The sequence below is a fragment of the Macaca nemestrina genome, chromosome X (genome assembly GCF_043159975.1).
Source record: "Macaca nemestrina isolate mMacNem1 chromosome X, mMacNem.hap1, whole genome shotgun sequence".
In the NCBI taxonomy this organism is placed as follows: Eukaryota; Metazoa; Chordata; class Mammalia; order Primates; family Cercopithecidae; genus Macaca; species Macaca nemestrina.
The window spans coordinates 3,944,827-3,969,529 of NC_092145.1; the positions used below are offsets into that span (position 1 = coordinate 3,944,827).

Consider the following 24,703-nt stretch of genomic DNA (forward strand, 5'->3'; position numbering starts at 1 on the left):
CCAACTCCTTCCCTCGCTCCCAGCTGCTTTTCCATCCATACCACTATTTTCATTGTTACCACCCAAAATCTAGCCCCTGCTTACAATTGGTCACATTGCACTTGAGATAACCTAGTTAGAATGCCTTTTTAATAGTCAGTTCTGGTTCTCCCAGCCAGGTAGAAAAGCACCTGGCCAGTGGCTTCTGGGTCTCCCTTTTGGGGAGACACAAGTTTATCTCACAGGAAACCCTTGCAAATAATGGGTGCCCATCACCTAGCTCATGCACTGTGTTCACAAGACACCTTCCATTCCCGCCCCAGGTAGAGGCTTCTCTGTTCATCCACTGTCAAAAAGGAACTGCTCAGAGCACTTTTCCAATCTGGGCTTTTCCCTCTCCGAGGATCTGGCCCTTGACCCACCAGGCTTCATTACAATCAGATCCCTCAGAAGAAAATGCAGTTTCCCAAAGCCCAAAAGGCCCCACACAGGGAATTTACACTCGACCACTCTCACCTGGAGCCCCATACCCACACTCCTCTTACTTTTCCTCTACATCTTAGAGGACATCTTGCCACCTTAATTATATGACTGCAGCTCCTAGATTCTAATACCCTATGGGTAGGTGTGTGTCTGGCTTACCCTAGTATCTCCACTACTAATCCTGGGTCTTCCACAGAGCAGATGCTCAGTGCATAGAGAAGAAATGAGCCAGTGAACACAGATAATTATTTATTCAGATTTAATTTTTCTTACATTCACGAAGAAGCCAAGGAAATCCAAGTATGCGTATATATTTTTTAAATTTTACAGAGTAGACTGAGTATGTATAAGGCAGGAATTAAGTATTTTTTAATTTCTTTATCTCACATATCTTACGGTGAATTCACATTTCTAAATAAATACTTACTCCACTGCTGTTATTATGTCCCAATTTACAAAATAGAATGGATTTCCCAATCTGAATAAAAAACAAGACTCTTACACCTAAACTATATAAACAGCAATATATGTGACTACGACTCATAAACTTGGATGCTGAAGTTCATTCAACCATCCATTAAAAGGAACATTTGAACAATTCTAAAAGGAAACAGAGATAAATCTCCAAGTCACCCAATAAAACAGAAACTCACTACTAAGAATGCTGACTACTCTCTTCAAACAGTGAAGAATGGGCCTCATGCTACACAAGGCAGGGGAAGCTGCTGCACAGGGCAGATGACTGGCCCAGCCCAGCCACCACCCCCCCACCCCCGCCCCAGGCCCTGGCTGCAACTCATGCTCAGACTCCCTCTTCCTCCTCTCTCAAAGCTGCTTCACGAAGGGATGGGTAGGAAATGCGAACTCTTGCATTGACCCTGACCACATGCTCCAGGACCTTCACATAGCTGGTTTCAGCCAGGGCCCTTGGACCCCACAGGAACTCGTAGCGTGCAGGATCACTGCCGGGTACCTTCCGGTACTCCAGGTAGTTCTCCTGCACCCACTCTTGGGTGAGCAGTTTCCTGGGCTCCCCATAGACACTGTGCTCCCTCCCATCATACACATCCATCACACTCAGCTCCTCCCAGATTTCCTCCTCAGATGCGGAGTCGCCCTCCATTGCGATAGTGCCCAGGACGATTATCAAGAGGCCTGTCTTGGGAAAGATATGATTACCACCCAGCAGGCCATCGTAGGAGAGGCCCAGGCAGGTGACAAGGGTGTAGGTGTTGCTGGTGGGGTCCACTTCCTTCACGTCAATGCCAAAGATCATCTTCAGGGACTCAGAGGCTTTGCCGAAGATCACAGGAAAGCAGTGCTTGTAATTTTTGATGACTCTCTCCAGCATTTCTGCCTTTGTGACCAGCTCCTTGGCTCGATACTTGAGGAGCAGAAAATGAACCAACTCATCCACCTTCTTACTGAGTGCTTCTCGGAACAAGGACTCTGGGTCAGGAGAGGTGCTTGGCCCCTCCTCTTCTTGGCTGCTGGAACCCTCATTGGGTTGCCTCCAGCAAGTGAAGTTGACGGTAGAGGGTAAGGCGGAGGCTCCCTGAGGACTCTGGGGAGGACCTGTTGACCCAGCAGCAGGCACTTCCTCCAGGGTGCCAGGGACCAGAGGAGAGGAGGAGGAGGCAGCAGCCTCCTGCTCCTCAGTAGCAGGAGCCTGGGCACCCACTAGGCCCAGGGCCTCTTCTTGGGCCTCAACGCCTTCCTCAGGCTTGCAGTGCTGACTCTTCTGCTCAAGAGACATGATGACTCTGGTCAGGGCAGCAGGTGGGAGTGTAGGCAAAAGCTGGGCAGTGGGGACCCACAGGCCTGGGGAGAGAGGGAGCATGTGAGAGGCCTCAGCTGAGAACCGAATCTTGGAGGCTCTAACAAAGGCTTACTTACAGATCTTCTCCTTGGTGCTCCTCTGTGATCTCCAAGGAATCCTGTCCTCCGGGTTGGCCTATCCCCTGAGAACCTAAAGGAGGAAGTGAGAGAGCACCTCAGGGTATAGCCGGCCAGCAGAGGTCGATTCTGCAGGACTAACAGGAGGTGAGGTCAGACTCTCTGGAGTTCCACGTGTCCTATGCCAAGTGGGGCCCTTGGTGTGCATTCAGGGCAAACATTCACTGCTGGCACAGCCTGTGCACCCTCTGCTCTGTGACTTGAGGACACAAGTCTCAGACCAAGGCCTCATTGCCTTGTTCCTGGAGCTCCTAGGAGATGAATCCATGGGCCCTTAGGGTGCCGACTATAAGCACAGTCCCAGTCCCTCAGTGCTATCAAGAGGGCAGGCTGGACTCTGTGAGGTCCCCACTCTCATAGAGTGGATGGTCCACTCTGTGGTCACTCAGGGCCCTCACATTTCTCCAGGCAGGGCCTGGATTCCACCGTTTTGCTGGCCTGAGAAATTCAGATCAAGCACTCACATGCCTGAGAGGAAACAGGACATGAGGGGCCCCACATCTGGCCACATGTGCCTAGGTCCTCTGAAGAATGACAGCAAGAGATGTCAAAATTCATTGGAACCCGTGTGTCCTGGGTGAGGACCCTGCTTGGTCCTCACCTCAACTCCTGGCAGAGCCTGGGACCCTCCCTCTACTGACCTGGGTGCAGCCCCTCAGACCAAGGCCTCCCCCTCCGTGACATCAGTGATCCCAGGACAAGAGAGGGACCTCAGCAGACAGCCAAGCCCATGCTCTCTGGGGTGACAACAGGAGCAAGGCTGATTTCTGTGGAGTCATCGTCTGCGTTCTGGCCCTGTGGTACCCTCAATCTTCCCTCACATTCCTCACCAGGACTCTTGGCAGATCCTGGGACCACTGTGTTTGTTGACCAGATAGAGGTCTGTGTTGACCTGAGTAACCCTCTGAGAACAAGGTCCTAACCTCACTGAGATCTGCAATCAGAAATGAGGAGCCACATCCTGTCACCCCTGTGCGGGGAGTCCACAGCTGACCCCTTTGGTCCTGGGGTGAGGGTTCTGATGGCCTCCTGTGGGTCACTCATGTTTGCTCCCAATGGGGCCTGCCCTTCCTCAACCCCCAACCCCCTGAGATGAGCAGATATTGCCCCTTTACTCCAAGACCTCATCTTCCTGAAGGTTCTCCAACTTCTTGCCTATGGTACAAGTAAGATTGGCACATAAGGCCATCCCTGCTCTGGTCCCCCCGAGCTAAGAACAGGGGACAGCCAGACTCTGCGGGGTCCCGTCTTTCTGAGCCACAGGTATCCTCAGACCATAGCCCTCTCCTCTCTGTGACCTCGAAGGTGCAGGAAGCATGAGCTACATGTGGCTACCTTGCTCAGGACCTCCCAGGGCCCAGGTCTCCACTGATCTGGAATGCAAGGACCCCTGAGTCCTCCCTCATCTTCCTTTCCTTGATCCTGGAAGGGCTGGAACCCACCCCTCTGCTGACCTGAGTCACCATCCCTTGGATTCCCGAGGCTAAAAGAGGAGGCACCTCATTCTCAGACGGGGTGGGGTGGGCTCCCTGCCTTGGGATGCTGGGTCTCCTGAGTCCTTCCTCATCTCCCAGGAGAGCCAGGATCCTCCCTCTGCTACCCTGAGGCTCTGCTCATGATACCAAGTCCCTTCCCTCCTTCAGCCCTGGATGTGGATGTCAAGATCCGAGTGCCTGATCATTCCCAGGTCTTCCGTCGGTTGACTGCAGGGGAAAAAATGAATTCTGCAAAACGGAATTGGGGATGGGGTTGAGGATCTGGATGGTGGGGGGATGCTGGAATGTGGAAGGGGTGGGAATGTAGGTCCCTCAATTCCCTCTCAGGGTCCTGATTCTGATGCCAGGCAGAGCCTGGGCCCTGCCTTGGGCACACCAAGCTGTGACTCGAGTCCCCTGTGGCTTTAGTGGCAGTGGGAGCTGGGACGGCCTAGCCTGAGTCTTCCCCCGGGTGGTCCAGGGCTGGCAGCAGGGGCTGAGCTCGATTGTTTGGGGTCCTCTATCTGGAGTGGGGGCCTCCTCAGTCCTTCATCAGAGTCTCACCTTGCCTCGTCACAGAGCTTGGGCCTGCTCTCCTCAGTCAATCTCAGTCCTTCATCAGAGTCTCACCTTGCCTCGTCACAGAGCTTGGGCCTGCTCTCCTCAGTCAATCTCAATTATCCCCTCAGGACCATGCCCTCGATTCTCTCTGATCCCCAAAACGTCCCAGCACCAAGTCTGGGGTTTCCCTGGATTGATAGCAGAAGGGGAACTGGATTCTGCCTGGTGAGGTTGGAGGGCAAGGAATGGGAAATGGGGCAGCCAAGTGGTAGCGGATTTGTGGGAATGGGGGTTAGAGTGGGATCTTGGGGGACCTCAGTTCCCTCTCAGGTTTCTGACTTTGATTCCTGGCAGATCCTGGGCCATGCCCTCTCCTAACCAGCCCTGCCCTGATCACACCAACCTCTGACTCCAGAGTCTCCTGTGGCTTAAACAAACGGGTTGCAACAGGGGCGGTGGTGGGGAGCAGCCCAGCCTGAGAAGTCGGCCTCCTGGGTGGTCCAGGGCTGGCAGTAGGGATGGTGCTGGATTAATTGGGGCCCTCTATCTGGGGGGGGGCCCTTCTGAGACCTCCCTCAGCCTCTCACCTTGCCTCCTCAGAGCCTGGGCTCACTTCTCTCTGCTGATGTCAAGCTCCCCCTAAGGAGAACCTCACTTCTCTCTAACTCCCAATGAGCAAGTCAGTGGCGTCACATTCGGGTACCAGGGACTTTCCTGGATTGACAGCAGGGGCTGAACTGTATTCTGCCAGGGTGGGGGTTCCGGTGGGAGGGGTGTGGGTGGAAAGGCAGAGCGGAAGGAGATCTGGGTTGAGGTATAGGGGTGGTGGATAGGGGTGGGAATGGCAATGAAGTGGGGGTTGGGTCATGAGAGTGGGGATTGCAGTGGACTCTTGGAGGCCCTCAGCCCTCCCTGAGATTCCTGACCTTGATGCCTGGCAGAGCCCAGATAGTGCCCTCTCCTAAGCATCCCTTCCATGGTCACACCACGCTCTGACTCCAGAGTCTCCTGTGGGGACTGGGTGTGGGGACAGGTGGTGGTGGGGTGGGAAGCTGGAGGCGGCGGCCTAGCCTGAGAAGTCAGCCTCCGCGGTGGTCCAGGGCTGGGACCTTCTATCAGGGATAAGGGTGTCCTGAATCCTCCCTCAGAGTCTGACTGCCTGCTCACAAAGCCTGGGCCCCCTTCTGTCTGACAATCTCAAGCCGTTCTTCAGAACCAGAACCTCGCTTCCCTCTAATCCCCAATGCACAAGTCAGTGGCATCACATCCGGCCACCCAGGGCTTGCCTGGATTGAAAGCAGGGGTGTAACCAGATTCTGCACGGATGGGGATGAAGGTGGGGGGCATGAGACTGGTGGGGGGTGTTGGGGAGCATAGGGGCACAGGTGGGGGATGGGGGTACAGATGGGGTTGGGAGTGCGGATGGGAATGGGAACAGGGTAGGGGATAGGAATGGGGTGGGGGACGCTCCACCCTCTCCTAGGGTCCTGACGTTGAAGGTTAGCAAAGCCTGTCCCCACCAGTCTTGCACTGATTACACCAAGCTCTGACTGAACAGTCCCCTGCGGCTTAAGCGGCAGTGGAGTGGTGGGCCCCAGACTCAGATGTCCGCCCACGAGTGACCCAGGGCTGAAAGCAGGAGTGGTGCTAGATTATTTGGGGTCATCGATCTGCAGTGGGGAGGGTCTCCCGAGTCCTCCCTCAGCTTCTCACCTTGCCACCTCAGAGAGCCTGGGCCGGCTTCCCTCTGCCAAGCCCAAGCTGCCTGTCAGACCAAGAAGCTAGCTTCTCTCTAACCCCCAATGCGCAAGTCCCTGGCATCACATCCGGGCACCTGGGGCTTCCCTGGGTTGAAAGTGGAACTGGAACCCGATTCAGCCTGGATGGGAGTAGAGGTTTTGGGGTGGGGATATGAGGGCAGTGATTCAGCCTGGATAGGGGTAGAGGTTTGGGGGTGGGGATATCAGGGTGGTGGGAGTTTGGGGAGGATAGGAGTACTGGTGGGGAATGGGGGTGTAGATGGGGTTGGGAGTGTGGATGAAAATGGGAACGGGGTGGGGGACCCTCAGCCCTCTCTTACAGTCCTGAGGTTGACGCCTGGCAGAGCCTGCCCTCACAAGTCTTGCACAGATCCCCCCAAGCTCTGACTCGAGAGTCCCCTGTGACTTCAGAGGCAGTGGAGTGGCGGGTGACCCAGACTCAGAAGTCTGCCCACGGGTGGCCCAGGGCTGGCAGCAGGAATGGTGCGGGATTATTTGGGGTCGTTTATCTGGGGTGGGGGCCTCCTAAGTCCTCCCTCAGCATCTCACCTTCACTCCTCAAAGGGCCTGGCCCGCTTCCCTCCGCCAATCCCAAGCTCCCGGTCAGACAGAGAAGCTCGCTTCTCTCTGACCCCCAACGCGCAAGTCATTGACTCACATCCGGGCACCTGGGGCGTCCTGGGGTTGAAAGCGGAAGCAGAACCCGATTCAGCGTGGATGGCAGTGGGAGGGATGAGGATGCTGGAGGGGGCAGGCTTTTTGGGGTGGGAGACGGCGGTATGAGGATGGTGGTGGATTGGGGAGGATGGATGGGGTGCTGCAGAGGGATGGGAGTGTGGATGGGTTTGGGAGTGCGAATGGGAATGGGAAAGGGAACGGGGTGAGGGATGGGAAGGGGGTGGGGGATAGGAATAGGGGTGGGATAAGCTCAGCCCTCTCTTATGGTCCTGAGGTTGATGCCCGGCAGAGCCTGCCCTAACCAGTCTTGCACTGATCACCCCAAGCTGTGACTCCAGAGTCCCCAGCGACTTCAGAGGCAGTGGGGTGGTGGGTGCCCCACACTCAGAAGTCCACCCACGGGTGGTCCAGGGCTGGCAGCAGGAGTGGTCCAGGATTATTTGGGGTCGCCTATCTGGGGTGGGGGCCTCCTGAGTCCTCCCTCAGCATCTCACCTTGACTCCTCACAGGGCCTGGCCCGCTTCCCCCCACCAGTCCCAAGGTACCGGTCAGACAAAGAAGCTTCTCTCTAACCCCCAATGCGCAAGTCAGTGGCATCACATCCGGGCACCTGGGACTTCCTTGGGTTGAAAGTGGAAGCGTGGATGGGAGTGGGAGGGGTGACGTTGGTGGAGGGGGCGGGTATTTTTGTGTGGGAGATGGTGGTATGAGGGTGGTGGGGGGTTGGGGAGGATAGGGTTGCTGGTGGGGGATGGGGATGGAGGGTTGTGAATGGGAATGGAAACGGGGGGGGGATGGGAATGGAGGTGGGGGATGGGAATAGGGGTGCGGTAAGCTCAGCCTTCTCTCATGCTCCTGAGGTTGATGCCCGGCAGAGCCTGCCTTCACTAGTCTTGCACTGATCACCCCAAGCTCTGACTCCAGAGTCCCCTGAAACTTCAGAGGCAGTGGGGTGGTGGGTGCCCCAGACTCAGAAGTCCGCCCATGGGTGGCCCAGGGCTGGCAGCAGGAGTGGTCTGGGACTATTTGGGGTCGTCTATCTCGGATGGGGACTCCTGAGTCCTCCCTCAGCATCTCATCTTCACTCCTCACAGGACCTGGCCCCCTTCCCTTGCCAATCCCAAAGTGCCGGTCAGAGAAGCTCGCTTCTCTCTAACCCCCAGTGTGCAAGTCAGTGGCCTCACATCCGGGCACCTGGGGCTTTCCTGGGTTAAAAGCGGAAGCGGAACCCGAATCAGCATGGATGGGGAAGGGAGGGGTGGGAATTTTGGGGTGGGAGACGGTGGTATGAAGGTGGTGGGGTGGTGGGGAATATACCTGGGCTAGTGGGGGATGGGATTGTGGATGGTTTTTGGGAGTTCGAATGCGAACAGGGTGGGGGTGGGAATGGGGGTGGGGAAGGGGAATAGGGTTGGGGGACATTCAGCCCTCTCTTTTGGTTGTGAGGTTGGTGCCTGGCCAACCTTTCCCCCGCCCGTCTTGCATTGATCACACCATACTCTGATTCCAGAGTGCCCTTCGACTTCAGAGGCAGTGAGGTAGTGGGTGCCCCAGACTCAGAAGTCTGCCCACAGGTGGCCCAGGGCTGGCAACAGGAGTGGTCCGGGATTATTTGGGGTCGTCTATCTGGGGTGGGGGCCTCCTGAGTCCTCCCTCAGCGTCACACCTTGACTCCTCACAGGGCCTGGCCCGCTTCCCTCTGCCAATCCCAAGGTGCCGGTCACACAGAGCAGCTCACTTCTCTCTAACCCCCAATGCACAAGTCAGTGGCATCACGTCCAGGCACCTGGGCCTTCCTTGGGTTGGAAACGGAAGCAGAGCCTGATTCAACGTGGATGGGGGTGGGAGGGGTGACGCTGGTGGAGGGGGCGGGTATTTTTGGGTATAAGATGGCGGTATGAGTGTGCTGGGGGGTTGGGGAGGATAGGGGTTAGTGGGGGATAGGGGTGTGAATGGGTTTGGGAATGCGAATGGGAATGCGAACAGGGTGGAGGATGGGAATCGGGGAAGGGGAATAGGGTTGGGGTACGTTCAGCCCTCTCTTTTGGTCGTGAGGTTGATGCCTGGCCGACCCAGCCCCCGCGAGTCTTGCACTGATCACTACATACTCTGACTCCAGAGTCCCCTGAGACTTCTGAGGCAGTGGGGGTGGTGGGTGCTCCAGACTCAGAAATCCGCCCATGGGTAACGAAGGGCTGGCAGCAGGAGTCGTGCGGGATTATTTGGGGTCATCTATCTGGGGTGGGGACTCCTGAGTCCTCCCTCAGCGTCTCACCTTCACTCCTCACAGGGCCTGGTCCGCTTCCCTCCGCCAAGCCCAAGGTGCCAGTCAGACAGAGAAGCTCGCTTCTCTCTAACCTCCAATGTGCAAATCAGTGGCATCACATCCGGGCACCTGGGACTTCCTTTGGTTGAAAGCGGAAGCGGAGCCCGAATCAGCGTGGATGGGGGTGGGAGGGGTTAGGTTTGTGGAGGGGTGGGGTATTTTTGTGTGGGAGATGGTGGTATGAGGGTGGTAGGGGGTTGGGGAGGATAGGATTGCTGGTGGGGGTGGGAGAGTGAAAGGGTTGTGAATGGGAATGGAAACGGGGTGGTGGATGGGAAAGGAGGTGGGGGATGGGAACAGGTGTGGGGTAAGCTCAGCCCCCTCTTATGGTCCTGAGGTTGATGCCGGGCAGAGCCTGCTCTCACCAGTCTTGCACTGATCACCCCAAGCTCTGATTCCAGAGTCCCCTGCGACTTCAGAGGCAGTGGGGTGGTGGGCGCCCCAGACTCAGAAGTCCGCCCACGGGTGGCCCAGGAATGGCAGCAGGAGTGATCCGGGATTATTTGGGGTGGTCTATCTGCGGTGGGGACTCCTGAGTCCTCCCTCAGTGTCTCACCTTGACTCCTCACAGGGCCTGGCCCGTTTCCCTCCGCCAATCCCAAGCTGCCGGTCACACAGAGAAGCTCGCTTCTCTCTTAACCGGCAGTGCGAAAGTCAGTGGCCTCACATCCGGGCACCTGGGGCTTTCTTGGGTTGAAAGCGGAAGCGGAACCCGATTCAACGTGGATGGGGGAGGGAGAGGTGACGTTGTGGAGGGGGCGGGAACTTTTGTGTGGGAGATGGCGATATGAAAGTGGTGGGGGGTTGGGGAATATACCGGCGCTGGTGGGGGATGGGAGTGTGGATGGGTTTGGGAGTGCGAATGGGAATGGAAACGGGCTGGGGGATGGGAATGCGGGTGGGGGATGGGAATAGGAGTGGGGTACGCTCACTCCTCCCTTATGGTCCTGAGATTGATACCCGGCAGAGCCTGCCCTCACCAGTCTTGCACTGATCGCCCCAAGCTCTGATTCCAGAGTCCCCTGTGACTTCAGAGGCAGTGGGGTGGTGGGTGCCCCAGACTCCGAAGTCCGCCCACGGGTGGCCCAGGCCTGGCAGCAGGGGTGGTCCGGGATTATTTGGGGTCGTCTATCTGGGGTGGGGACTCCCGAGTCCTCCCTCAGCGTCTCACCTTGACTCCTCACAGGGCCTGGCCCGCTTCCCTCCGCCAATCCCAAGCTGCCGGTCACACAGAGAAGCTCGCTTCTCTCTAACCCACAGTGCGCAAGTCAGTGGCCTCACATCCGGGCACCTGGGGCTTTCTTGGGTTGAAAGCGGAAGCGGAACCCGATTCAACGTGGATGGGGGAGGGAGAGGTGACGTTGGTGGAGGGGGCGGGAACTTTTGTGTGGGAGATGGCGGTATGAAAGTGGTGGGGATTTAGGGAATATACCAGCGCTGGTGGAGGATGGGAGTGTGAATGGGTTTGGGAGTGCAAATGGGAATGGAAACGGGCTGGAGGATGAGAATGCGGGTGGGGGATGGGAATAGGAGTGGGGTACGCCCACCCCTCCCTTATGGTCCTGAGGTTGACGTCCGGCAGAGCCTGCCCTCACCAGTCTTGCACTGATCACTCCAAGCTCTGACTCCAGAGTCCCCTGCGACTTCAGAGGCAGTGGGGTGGTGGCTGCCCCAGACTCAGAAGTCCGCCCACGGGTGGCCCAGGCCTGGCAGCAGGGGTGGTCCGGGATTATTTGCGGTCGTCTACCTGGAGTAGGGGCCTGCTGAGTCCTCCCTCAGCGTCTCACCTTGACTCCTCCCAGGGACTGTCCCGTTTCCCTCCGCCAATCCCAAGCTGCCGGTCACACAGAGAAGCTCGCTTCTCTCTTAACCGGCAGTGCGCAAGTCAGTTGCCTCACATCCGGGCACCTGGGGCTTTCTTGGGTTGAAAGCGGAAGCGGAACCCGATTCAACGTGGATGGGGGAGGGAGAGGTGACGTTGGTGGAGGGGGCGGGAACTTTTGTGTGGGAGATGGCGGTATGAAGGTGGTGGGGGGTTGGGGAATATACCGGCGCTGGTGGGGGATGGGAGTGTGGATGGGTTTGGGAGTGCGAATGGGAATGGAAACGGGCTGGGGGATGGGAATGCGGGTGGGGGATGGGAATAGGAGTGGGGTACGCTCACTCCTCCCTTATGTTCCTGAGGTTGATGCCCGGCAGAGCCTGCCCTCACCAGTCTTGCACTGATCACCCCAAGCTCTGATTCCAGAGTCCCCTGCGACTTCAGAGGCAGTGGGGTGGTGGGTGCCCCAGACTCAGAACTCCGCCCACGGGTGGCCCAGGCCTGGCAGCAGGGGTGGTCCGGGATTATTTGGGGTCGTCTATCTGGGGTGGGGACTCCCGAGTCCTCCCTCAGCGTCTCACCTTGACTCCTCACAGGGCCTGGCCCGCTTCCCTCCGCCAATCCCAAGCTGCCGGTCACACAGAGAAGCTCGCTTCTCTCTAACCCACAGTGCGCAAGTCAGTGGCCTCACATCCGGGCACCTGGGGCTTTCTTGGGTTGAAAGCGGAAGCGGAACCCGATTCAATGTGGATGGGGGAGGGAGAGGTGACGTTGGTGGAGGGGGCAGGAACTTTTGTGTGGGAGATGGCAGTATGAAGGTGGTGGGGGGTTGGGGAATATACCGGCGCTGGTGGGGGATGGGAGTGTGGATGGGTTTGGGAGTGCGAATGGGAATGGAAACGGGCTGGGGGATGGGAATGCGGGTGGGGGATGGGAACAGGAGTGGGGTACGCTCACTCCTCCCTTATGGTCCTGAGGTTGATGCCCGGCAGAGCCTGCCCTCACCAGTCTTGCACTGATCACCCCAAGCTCTGATTCCAGAGTCCCCTGCGACTTCAGAGGCAGTGGGGTGGTGGGTGCTCCAGACTCAGAAGTCCGCCCACGGGTGGCCCAGGGCTGGCAGCAGGGGTGGTCCGGGATTATTTGGGGGCATCTACCTGGAGTAGGGGCCTCCTGAGTCCTCCCTCAGCGTCTCACCTTGACTCCTCACAGGTCCTGTCCCGTTTCCCTCCGCCAATCCCAAGCTGCCGGTCACACAGAGAAGCTCGCTTCTCTCTAACCCGCAGTGTGTAAGTCAGTGGCCTCACATCCGGGCACCTGGGACTTTCTTGGGTTGAAAGCGGAAGCGGAACCCGATTCAACGTGGATGGGGGAGGGAGAGGTGACGTTGGTGGAGGGGGCGGGAATTTTTGTGTGGGAGATGGCGGTATGAAGGTGGTGGGGGGTTGGGGAATATACGGGTGCTGGTGGGGGATGGGAGTGTGTATGGATTTGGGAGTGCAAATGGGAATGGAAACGGGCTGGGGGATGGGAATGCCGGTGGGGGATGGGAATAGGAGTGGGGTACGCTCACTCCTCCCTTATGGTCCTGAGATTGATGCCTGGCAGAGACTGCCCTCACCAGTTTTGCACTGATCACTACATACTCTGACTCCAGATGCCCTGCGACTTCAGAGGCATTTGGTTTGTTGGCGCCCCAGACTCAGAAGTCTGGCCACGGGTAGCCCTGGGCTGGCAGCAGGAGTGGTGTGGGATTATTTGGGGTCGTCTATCTGGGGTGGGGACTCCTGAGTCCTCCCTCAGCGTCTCACCTTCACTCCTCACAGGGCCTGGTCCGCTTCCCTCCGCCAAGCCCAAGGTGCCAGTCAGACAGAGAAGCTCGCTTCTCTCTAACCCCCAATGCGCAAGTCAGTGGCATCACATCCGGGCACGTGGGGTTCCTTGGGTTGGAAGCGGAAGCGGAGCCCGATTCAGAGTGGATGGGGGTAGGAGGGGTGAGGTTGGTGGAGGGGTCGGGTATTTTTGTGTGGGAGATGGCTGTATGAGGGTGGTGGGGGGTTGGTGAGGGTAAGATTGCTGGTGGGGGTGGGGGGATGAAAGGGTTGTGAATGGGAATGGAAACGGGGTGGGGGATGGAAATATGGGTGGGGTAAGCTCAGCCCTCTTTTATGGTCCTGAGGTTGATGCCCGGCAGAGCCTGCCCTCACCAGTCTTGCACTGATCACCCCAAGCTCTGATTCCAGAGTCCCCAGCGACTTCAGAGGCAGTAGGGTGCTGGGTGCCCTAGACTCAGAAGTCCGCCCACGGGTAACCCAGGAATGGCAGCAGGAGTGGTCGGGGATTATTTGGGGTCATCTATCTGGGGTGGGGACTCCTGAGTCCTCCCTCAGCATCTCACCTTGACTCCTCACAGGGCCTGGCCCGTTTCCCTCCGCCAATCCCAAGCTGCCAGTCACACAGAGAAGCTCGCTTCTCTCTGACCCCCAATGCGCATGTCAGTGGTCTCACATCCGGGCACCTGGGGCTTTCTTGGGTTGAAAGCAGAAGCGGAACCCGATTCAACGTGGATGGGGGAGGGAGGGGTGACGTTAGTGGATGGGGCGGGAATTTTTGTGTGGGAGATGGCAGTATGAGGGTAGTAGGGGTTGGGGAGGATAGAGGTGCTGGTGGGGGATGGGTGTGTGGATGGGTTTGGGAATGGGATGGGGTGGCAGATGGGAATGAGGTTGGGGGATGGGAAAAGGCTGGGGTATGCCTAGCCTTCTCATGGGGTCCTGAGGTTGATGTCTGGCAGAGCCTGTCCCCATCAGTCTTGCGCTGATCACCCTAAGCTCTGACTCTGGAGTCCCCTGAGGCTTAAGTGGCAGTGGAGTGGTGGCACCGCCCAGACTGATAATTCCTCCCAGGAGTGTCCCAGGGCTGGCAGCTGGATTTTGGGGGGTTGTCTATGTGGGGTGGGGAGCCTCCTGAGTCCTCCCGCAACATCTCATCTTGCCTCCTCATAGAGCCTGGGCAGGCTTCCCTCTGCCAATCCAAAGCTGCAAGTCAGACCGAGAAGCTTGTTTCTCTCTAACCCCCAGTGTGCAAGTCAGTGGCATAACATTCGGGCACCTGGGGCTTTCCTGAGTTAAAAGCAGGGGCAGAACCGGGGATTCTGCCCAGATGGGGATATGGGTGTTGGGGGGTGGGGGTGCGGGTGTGGGGGTAGGGGATGGGCATGGGGGGGTTGAATCGGGGTTGGGGGTATAGGGGTGCTGGTAGGGAATGGGGGTGTGGATTGGGTTAGGAGTGTGGATGGGAATGAGGTGGGGGATAGGAATGGGCGTGGGGGACCCTCAGCTCTCTCTTAGGGTCCTGACTTTGATGCCTGGCACAGCCTGCCCTCACTTTGCCTCCTCAGAGATCCTGCGCCTGCTTCCCTCCGTGAACCTCAAGCTGCTGGTCAGACTGACAACCTCGCGTCTCTCTGATTCCCAATGCGCAAGTCAGTGATGTCACATCAGGGCCACCTGGGTTGACAGTAGGGGCAGAACCTGATTCCGCCAGGGTGGGAGTTGGGGTGGGGGAGGAGGCGAGAGGTCCTGGAGGTAGGGGTTGATGTAGGCGTGCCCCTCAGTCCTCCCTCAGAATTCTGACTTCGATTCCTTGCATAGCCAGGACCCCTGTTCTCTGCGGATGGTGTCTGCTCCCCTCAGACCAAGGTTCTGATTCCGAGTCCCCTGAGGTCACAGTGGGAGGAGAGGTGCCCTTGGGCGACAAGGCCGCTGGGATCTTCCAGGGCTGACAGGAGGGACTAAGCTGGATTCTGTGGCTCCTCTTTGTGCGGGGGTGGACCCTCAGTCTTCACTCAGGAGGGTCCTCCTCCTGGGTCCTGGCTCTTTGTTGAAGTGATGGGTTGGAGATGCTGTTTTTCTCACCTCTGAGCATTTGCCCAGCTGTACCCCTTGCAGAAAATGGCTGCGGGTACCAGGCGAGGTGTTCCCTGGGTGGCTGCAGCACCCGTTATTGTAGTGACCTCTGGGAGAAGATGCACACCTTCCTACAGGGGCTCCTCCTCAGCCAGAGCTGGGCTTTGCAAACCTTTTTTCCTCAAAGAAATATATTTTACATATCTTCCGAGGATATATGTAGGTGGCAACATATATATTTATTTCTATGAAAGAATACCTACCCTTAGTTTGCATGATTCACTCTGATACCCCATTCAACTTCTATTCTATTGTTTATGTTCTGTTAAAAGAATTCTTTTCGAAACCAGCCTGGCCAACAGGGTGAAACCGCGTCTTCACTAAAAATACAAAAACAAAAAAATTAAAAAATTAGCCGGACGTGGTGGTGGGCGCCTGTAATCCCAGAGCTCTGGAGACTGAGGCAGGAGAATCGCTTGAACCCGGTAGGCGGAGGTTGCAGTGAGCCAAGATGGAGTCATTGCACTCCAGCCCAGGCGAGAGTCTCAATAATAATAATAATAATAATGATAATAATAATAATAATAATAACGCCAATCCTCACCCACTAAGTTGGTTTCGGGTTGTAATTAGCAGATCTCTGGAACCATACTGCCTTAACCAAGCCAATTTTCCTGCTGTCCTGCTATTACCCTAGGGCTACCGGAATCGTGTTTTGAGGTGCTGCCTCAGATTGTGCAATGCAGTGAAGTGGAAATTTTAAAATGTTCATCCTATTCGTTCTGTCATCTGACGTCTAAGCAGGCTAAAGACTTCTCCAACATCCCTGAGCCCACCCCTCTAATCGACACCACCCCAAACACAAGTACCAGTTCAAAGTACAGTCCTCAGTCTCACCCAGGACTTTCTGTGTTTTGTTGCTTAGATTTTATTGCTGATATTGTTGTTTTTTCTTTCTTTCTTTTTCTCTAATATAATTTTCCAGAGTTGATTAGGGAAGCAGAGAACAGTAGCCTAAATTTGACTGTAATTTTGGCAGCTACAGGTAAGACAATAAATTGTAAGTAATTTAAGCAGAATTGACATTTTTACGATGTTCTGCTCCTGATCAATGAATATGTTATGGTCCTCTACTTATTTCAAACTCCTTTTACCTGAATCTATCAGTATACTTTGATAGTTTCCTCTAGAAAGACCTTACACATTTTTCTTAGGCTTCTTTTTTGGTAATTCTTGGATTTTGTTGCTATTGCAAATGGCATATTTTCTATTAATTGTTCTAATTAATGGAAATTAATTAATTCTAATAGTTATTCCTATTGTGTGGCAGAGAGTTTGATTTTGCTATAGTAATCTGTTGTACACCTCGTTCTGAAAACCCATTCACTTGGATATTCCACATGCCTTTTTCTTTTAATTCTCAAGAATGATAAGGGTATTATCACTAAACATTATGTATTTTTCCTATATTCACGCCCCTTATTTATTATGATTCTTATAGCTCTGACTTTGTGTCTCAGTGATGATTTAAAACGTAGAGATAATAGCCTACATCTACTTCTTGTTCCTGCCTTTAATGATAATTCTTTGAACTTTTCACATTTGATTGCTGTTGATTTTTGGAAATGGATGTTCTCTTTCAATATAGGTTAACTAAATATTTTTACCATGAACTTATATTGAGTTTCTTCCAAAAGCTTTTCCTGTACCCATTGATGTATGTGATCAAATTTTTTCTCCTCTATTTTGTATGTAAAAAATTACAATGAAACTTTTTTTTCTAATGTTAAATCATGTTTTCTTTCCTTGGGCAGAGCTTGTTTGTTCATTTAATATTCTACTAATTTACATAAATTACATATTTGCTGCTATGTAAGAGAGCTTGTTTATGTGTTTTTTCCATCGGGAGTGGGGGGTGGTCCTCATCTGATTTTTGAATCCAGGAGGGTTAATCTGGGAGAATGAATTGAAGAATTGTCTATATTTTGCGTGCTTTGGAAGAGTTGAGATAAGATGATGGTTAGTTTTCCTCGATCGTTTGGTGGAATCAGCCTCCAAAACTGACTAACCTGGAACGTTTGAGGGTGGCTTGAGCTTTCAATATTGTAGTTTCAGTTTGTGTCATTTAATTCAAGTTTTCTTTTTGGATCAATTTGGTCATTTATTTATTTTATTTCTACAAAATAGTTTCACTTAGGATTTCATTTTTAATGGCATGATATTTATGATAAAAAACGTTTTTAGTTTGTGTGTGTGTGTGTGTGTGTGTGGTTTTTTTTGTTTTTTTGTTTTTTTGTTTTTTTTTTTTTTTTTTTTTTTTTTAATCAGGGAAGCCTCACACATATAGAGTAATAGAGAGACTAACATAATGAACCCAGCATACCTGACACTCAGGATCAACAACTTTAAATACACAGCAAATCTGGTTCCAGTTAGACACTCACCTACCTGCAACTCAGTTGCTGGAATAATGTGGAGCAAATCAAAGACAGCATACCTAAATTTCATCTCTAATATAATTCTCTAAATAATTCAATATTCATTTCTAAATAATTCAATATTCATTTTTAAAATATGAGGACATTGTACCCAGCTGTACCCCTTGCAGAGAATGGCTGCGGGTACCAGGCGAGGTGTTCCCTGGGTGGCTGCAGCACCCGTGATTGTAGTGACCTCTGGGTCACAATCACTACAAACAAAAACCCAATACAATTCTCATTTCTAAAACATTAAATGATTATGAAATGTTCAATTGTTTTATGCACTTATCTGGAAGACTTATACTTTATAAAAATTTGTTTCTTTGAATGAGTACCCAAAAATAGTATTACATAGTGATTTTTTGTAATTAAATCTTTTATCACCTGTAGGTCCCCTCCACATGATCTGTTTTCTTGTCATTGCTTCGTTGTTGTTGGAAAGAAACAGATCTTGTGTTCTTTCCAGTTTTCCATAGTCTGGATTTGCAACACTGTGATGTCCTTTATCATATTCTTTAGCCCTTAATTTCTAGGGCTACAAAATGCCCCAGGCTCATCAGGTTTATGCCCTGCCCCAGTCGTAAACAATTTCTCCAAATATCTGGTTCCTTTCAATGGGAAGTGGTTCTAGAAATCTACTTCTGGGTGCTAGGTGTGCTCATTGCTACTTTTGCTTTTGGTGTTTAATTTAAAAGCTCTTTAACAAAGTTATGTAAGTTTTATCTTATGATTTCTTATAGAAGTTGTATAGTTTTTGCATTTTGCATTAGGTCTATGATGTATTTTGAGCTAATTTTGTGAAATACCTAAGGATTTGTCTAGGTTATTTATTATTATTTTTGTTTAGATATCCAGTTGTTCATGTACCATTTGTTGGAACAAGTATACTTTCACCTTTATTGCCTTTGTTATAAATCACCTGATTATATGTGCGCAGGTCTATTTTGGGGCTCTATTCTGTTTTTTTAATCTATGTGTTTTTTTATCCATTCACCAAATGAAATACATCTTGGGTGCCCCTGTTTCTGGTGATTATTAAATAAGCTATTTTATACATTAATATACAATTTCTTATGTAGACATAAGTTTCCAAATTAGTTGGGTAAATACCTAGGAGTAGGATTGCTGAATCTTATCATAAGACTATGTTCAGTTTTGTAAGAAGATGCCAAACTGTCTTCCAAAGTGCCTGTACCATTTTGCATTTCCACCATCAATGAATGAGAGTTTCCTTTGTTCCATATCTTCACTAGCAGTTGGTCTTTTTTTTATTATTATTGTAGACATTCTAATTAGGTGTGTAGTGGTATCTCATTTTAGTACACAATTCTCTAATGACAAAGGACGTTCAGCACTTTTATTACGCTTATTTGCCATCTGTATATCTTCTTTGGTGTAGTGTCTGTTCAGATCTTTGACTGTTTTCATTTATTTCTATCGTCGAGTTTTCAGAATTTGTGTGTATTGTAGAGACAAGTTCTTTACCACATATATATACTACAGATGTTTTCTCCTAGTCTGTAGCTTCTGTTTTTATTCTCTTAACACTGTCTTTTGAACAGCATATGATTTTTATTTTAATAAAGTCCAACTTGGCAAATTTTTCTTTCACCGATGATGCTTTTGGTGATAAATTTAAAAACTCACCACCAAACTGAAAATTATATAGATTTACTCTTATGTTTTCTTATACAAGTTGTATGGATTTTGCATTTTGCATTAGGTCTATGATGTGTTTTGAGTTAATTTTTTTGAAATATGTAAGGATATGTCTAAATTATTGTTATGTATCTATGGATGTCCAATTGTTCAGGCACCATTTGTTGGGAAAACTATACTTTTACCATTATTGCCTTTGTTGTAAATCACCTGACTATATGTGTGCAGGTCTATTTCTAAGCCCTATCCTGTTTTATTAATCTGTGTGTCTATTCTTTGCTAATGCTTGTGTTCTCTGTCAAATTCATATTTTGAAGCTTTCGGCCCCAGTATGTCTGTATTTGGAGGTGGGGCCTCTAAGGAAGTAATTAATGTTAAAAGAGGTCGTAAGGGTGGGGCCTTGATCCCATAGAATTAGTGTGCTTATAAGAAGGGACACAAGAAAGCACTGTTGTGCTTGCATGAGAACTGTCTCTCTCTCTCTCTCTCTTTGTCTCTCACCCTTCCTCCCTCCCTCTCTCCATGCACATACACAGAAGAAATGCCAAGAATGGATGTAATGAGAAAGGGCCATCTACAAGACCACCTCCAGTCCTTTATCTGGGACTTTTAGTCTCCAAAACTGTGAAAAATAAATAAATTTCTGTTGTTTCAGCTATACAATCCATGGCATTTTGTTATGGAAGTCAAAGCTAACTAAGACATAACCCCAGGGAACAAATTTTTCTTCTGTTTTCTTCTAGAAAAAAGTATTTTTGACATTTAGGGCTATGATTCACTTTGTTACACTTTTATATGGGGCTAGGCATGTGCAATGGTTAGTATTATGGGTCAACTTGTCTAGACTATAGTATTCAGTTGTGTGGTCAAACACTAGTCTAGATGCTTCTGTGAAGGTATTTTGTAGATGTGATCAGCGTTTAAAATCAGTTGATTTTAAGTAAAGTAGTTTACCTCCATAATGTGGGTATGCCTCATACAATCAGTTGAAGGTCTTAAAAGACCAAGGTTTCCTGGAGAAGGAATTCTACCACAAGATTGGAACATAAAAACGCTATGTCAGTTTCTAGCCTGCTGGCCGACAGGCCAGATTTTGGATGTATCAGACCTCAGAATCACCTGAGACAGTTCCTTAAAATATATATCCTTGTCTTTCTCTCTCTCCCTTTTTGCATGATAGATAGATAGATAGATAGATAGATAGATAGATAGATAGAGTATGGATTGAAATTTAGTTTTGCATGTGGATATCCAATTGTTCCCGACCCAATTGTTGAATACACTATAATTTCTCTCCTCTAATCTTCATTTGCATCTTTATCAATAATTAGTTATCTATAGATGCATATACATGTGGATTCATTCCTGGAGTTTATTCTTTTCTGTTGATGTATTGCTGTAATTACGACAGTTCCACACTATACTGATTGTTGTTAGTTTACAAGCCTTGAAATGAAGCAGGGTAATCCCTCCAATTTCGTTCTATTTTTTAAAGTTTTCTTTAGCTATTCTAGGGCCTTTACACTTCTATATGAATGTTAGAGTCAGCCTCCCAATTTCTATTTAAATATTTCTGGAATTTGGATTTGGATTGCACTGAATCTTTCAAAAACCTTGGGGGAAAGTGACTTCTTAATATTCAGTCTTTTGACTAATGAATAAAGTTTATATCACTATTTACTTAGTTTCTCATTAAATTTATCTCTGTAATGTTTTATAGTTTTCACTGGACAGATCTTATACATCTTCTGTCATATTTATCCATTTAATATTTATTTTAAATTACATTGTTTTGTCTCAATTGCCACTTGCTCATTACTAGTATAAAAATACAGGTATAATGATCTATATCCAGTGCCATTGCTAAACTCTTATTAGTTCTAAAAGCATTTTTAAGATTGATAGAATTGTCTGCGTATGCTCTTATTTTCTGTAAATAAAGACAGTTTTACTTGTCTTTTTCCAATCTGAAGGCCTTTTTTGAAAAACACTTATTACACTGGACAGAACCACAGGCACAGTGTTGATCTATTCTACTCAACACTACCCTGTTCCATGAACTCATCAGTTTTAGGTTGTATTTTTCTACAATGCAAACATCCTGCATGATTTCTGACAGGTGAAAATCTGCCTCATTCACCCTACACTGTTAAAATCCAAGCCTGGGTACTACACCTGCTGAGATGAGCATGACCCCACAGTTGAAACAAGATTCATAAGATATCCGGTGGAGGAAGTGTATTCACTGAAGTTTGACAGCCTGAAAGCAGTGATTTCAGACTGGGAAAAACTGAAACCCCAGGAGACTGGGAAACCCCTGTGGACACTGGGAAAAGGAGGTACGATGGAAAAGTTCCCTGGTAGTAGCCAAGTGAGTGGTCTTCAAGATGTATAAGAGAAATTTTTAGGAGGAAAGTAGGGTGATTCACATCTACACATAGACTTAAATACAGCCAGATTATCTTAGAGAGATTTCTGGTAAAATAAAATAATAATAATAATAATAATAATAATAATAATAATAATAATTTTTTTTAACTAGATAATGGTGAATGGCAGGAGAAAACAGAAAGCAGCATTGAAATGGAGTGACCTGAGGGAAAAGCTTGGAGGAATAATTCTCTCCGTGCCATGTCACCCACCCCAGTTGAACATGGGAGGAAAGGAGCAGCACTATCTGTTTGGGAAAGCTCTTTAGCAGTTCTAAAGAAATGCCCCTCTTTTCTTCAACCAGACCACTCTGGCTTCCTCCTCATCCTTCCGTCCCCTCCTCATCCTTCCTCCTCTCCTCCTCTCTCTCCTCCCCGCTCCCTCCCACGACAATGTCCTGAAGGTGGTTTGTGATATCTAAGACCTTCTCCCCGACAGGGCAACCATTGGCTAAGTAGTAGCTTGCTGAACTAATCAAAGCTCAGGGGTCTCGTTCGTCATTGTCCTGGGAGGGGTATGTATGGGGAGACCAGGCAGCCTGGAATAGACAATTGAGAGACGCTGGCGAAGATGACCAGGAAATGACAAGCCTCCAGCCCAGTTTTGGAACAATTACCTGCCATCACCAAAGTGGCGAGGAAGAGGAAAGCCCCCTCTCAACCTAGATCTAGAAGCCCTATCAAGATAAATGAACCACCTGGGCTCCTCCCTTTCTTGACCCTGACTCTTCTCTCCCAAGACTCCTGCCCTGTCCTCACCTAGCACAACCCTCACCTCAGCCCATGCCTTTCTCATGAAGCCCCTGTTCCCACCCCTCCTCCATCCTCTTTCCCCAAACCAGTGCCCTTCTGAGATCTCCCTGTTGTTCCAGATTCCCAAGACAACTAGGAAGGGAAAAGGAACCCTTCAAGGGAGTTCCAGGAAAAACGTCTCTCCCAAAAAGACCACTGCTTCAGGAAAACCTGAGGAAGGGAGTGGACCAACAGTATCCTGCCATTGTGACCAGCTGAATGAGGAACTCCATCAAAATGAGCCATAGCAGGACCAAAACAGTGAGGAGACCTCCACCTTCTTCAGTGTCTCCCTGAGCAGTCAGTAATTTCAGGGCAAGCTGAGAGGTCTCCAGAGGTCTAACCCCAGATAAATAGCCAACAGGGTCTAGAGTACATTTTACACCCCACGGGGTGTGCCCCTTGGTGATCAAAATAAAATAAACCTGTTGTAAAATGATGTGTGGGTCTGTGTGCTCTCTGATGGTGGGGAGGGAGGAAGGAGGGAAGAGGTGGGAGTTTGGGGAGGGATGGGGTGGGGTCCATTTCAATTTCTTTAAATTCTACTTGCTCTTCTTTCTTTGGTTTCCTAGGGTGGAAATTTTGGTTATTTATTTTAGATATTATTTTCTAATATAAACATTTAAAATATGCTATAAATTTCCCTCAAGGAAATACTTTAGCTGAATCCCACAAATTTCTGTACATACAGTTTTATTTTCATTCGACCTAATATATTTTTAAAATTCTCCTAAGACTCCCTCTTTGGCTCATAGGGTATTTAGGAGCATATTTTAAAATTTCCAATATTTGGGCATTTTTCAGACATCTTGGTGTTTGATTTTTAGCTTAATTACATTGTGATCTAAGAAGATGCTTTATATTATTTCTATTCTTTTCAATTTGTAAGGTTTGTTTGATGGCCCAGAATACCATATATCTTGGTAAATATTTCATGCACACTCAAGAGGAATGCTTCTGCTATTGTTGGATGCGTTGTTTTTTGTTTTTTAATTTTTAATTAGGTCAGAGTAGTTAATGGTGCTGTTCAGGTCATGTATATCCTTCCTGGTTTTCTGCTTACTTTTTCTCTGAAATACTGAGAATAAATTCAGAGTTTTGAAAAATATAGTCCCAAGAAACCACAACCACAGTGAAGGTGCAAAATATATTCATCATCCCAAAAAGTTTATTCCTATTATTTGGCTGCCAAACCATCCCTTCAGTAAAAGTGACCCGCGGTGAGCTGAAGTGAGCATCTGCCAACCATGAATGCTTTCCCTTACAACAGAGGCAGGTAGGCACAGAGAGGGGCAGTTACTCTCACACACAGACAGTATCCAGGAAGAAAACCAGATCAGTAGTGTCATAGAAGGCCAGCTTGCTGGCCTGGTCACAGGATGCCCTTCCCTTTCTTGTGCACTGCCTGCCTCTAAGTCTGGCTCTGCCTTCCTGGCCTCCCTGGCTCAGATGAGTGACTCATTCCTTCTGCAGTTATGATCCAGGAATTTCAACCTTGCCCAACTCCCAGCTACTTCCTTAGCATGACCCGAGTACTGCTTCCTGACTAAGGCAGAACATCTAGTCTGCTTTATACACCAGACATCTGGACTTTGGTCCTAAAGGTTTCTTGAGGAAGGCACATCAAGAGCAAAGGTAGTAACCTTATATTTCTTCACCCAAATGCCACATGGGAACCACAAGTGACAGGCTGTTTGACATCTGGTAGTCACACTCTGAGGACTTGGGTGTTGCAGACAAAACTCTTGGTAAGCCTGGTGAAGGAAGATATTTTTCCACTAGTTTCTCTGTCACTCTCTTTTCCAGCAGCCCCTAAAGCCACTGCCAGATGCAAGAGTCTCATGCTCTGCCACATTGTAGCTGAGCCACAGTAATCCTCTCTGGGCACCATGGGGATTAGGAACACAATATGGTGAGGCACTTATAGATGACAGTCTAACGGCTTGCTCTACTCCCATTTTTCTGCTAAAATCCTGAGTCCCCAAGGAGGGACTAAGACATTGAAGCTAACATCTTATGGTTCCCAAGCTCTTTAATATATAGTATTGGAAGAAAGGCAAAAGGAGGCTCTTATTTCCATTTTTGGAAATCAGAATCCTGGAGTTCTAGTTGGTAAAGTGTCTTGCCCAGGGTAAGTGGCTTTTGATGTTTCCGCTGCCCTGTGGAACCTTTTTCACAACTGGCATAGTGGCTCAGCTGGGCCAGCCAGAGCCCTGCTCCTGAGAAGCTGTGAATATCCCATGTTCTTTACAAAGAGCACTGTACGGAGCAAGGAATATCTGTTACTGTCAAGTAGAATAGCCGGCAGAATGAGCAAGAACCTTTGAGATCCTCATTCTATGGAGGAAACTGAAGACCAGAGACAACAGGGTCTTGTCCAAGATCACAAGCAAAT

General features: G+C 50.1%; 1 protein-coding gene and 1 long non-coding RNA gene across 7 annotated transcripts; one reads left to right on the forward strand and one right to left on the reverse strand.

Moving 5' to 3' along the window:
• Positions 1–696: 696 nt before the first annotated feature.
• LOC105495881 (MAGE family member A4) lies at positions 697–12,346 on the reverse strand. 6 transcript variants are annotated; one of them, XM_071088284.1, is made up of 3 exons: positions 12,238–12,346; positions 2,359–2,431; positions 697–2,283 (listed from the first exon to the last, which is right to left on the reverse strand). In XM_071088284.1, the coding sequence occupies exon 3, from the start codon at positions 2,216–2,218 to the stop codon at positions 1,265–1,267; it is 954 nt and encodes a 317-aa protein (XP_070944385.1). In that variant the 5' UTR covers positions 2,219–2,283; positions 2,359–2,431; positions 12,238–12,346; the 3' UTR covers positions 697–1,264. The 6 variants fall into 6 exon arrangements, with proteins under 6 accessions (XP_070944385.1, XP_070944390.1, XP_070944389.1 ...); XM_071088289.1 differs by having other exon boundaries at positions 12,198–12,346; XM_071088288.1 differs by lacking the exon at positions 12,238–12,346 and adding an exon at positions 10,966–11,074.
• Positions 12,347–14,617: 2,271 nt separating this feature from the next.
• On the forward strand, positions 14,618–22,747 carry LOC105495882 (uncharacterized). Its single transcript, XR_011618204.1, has 3 exons — positions 14,618–15,993; positions 21,207–21,426; positions 21,630–22,747. It is a non-coding gene; the product is annotated as an uncharacterized lncRNA (long non-coding RNA).
• Positions 22,748–24,703: the final 1,956 nt, after the last annotated feature.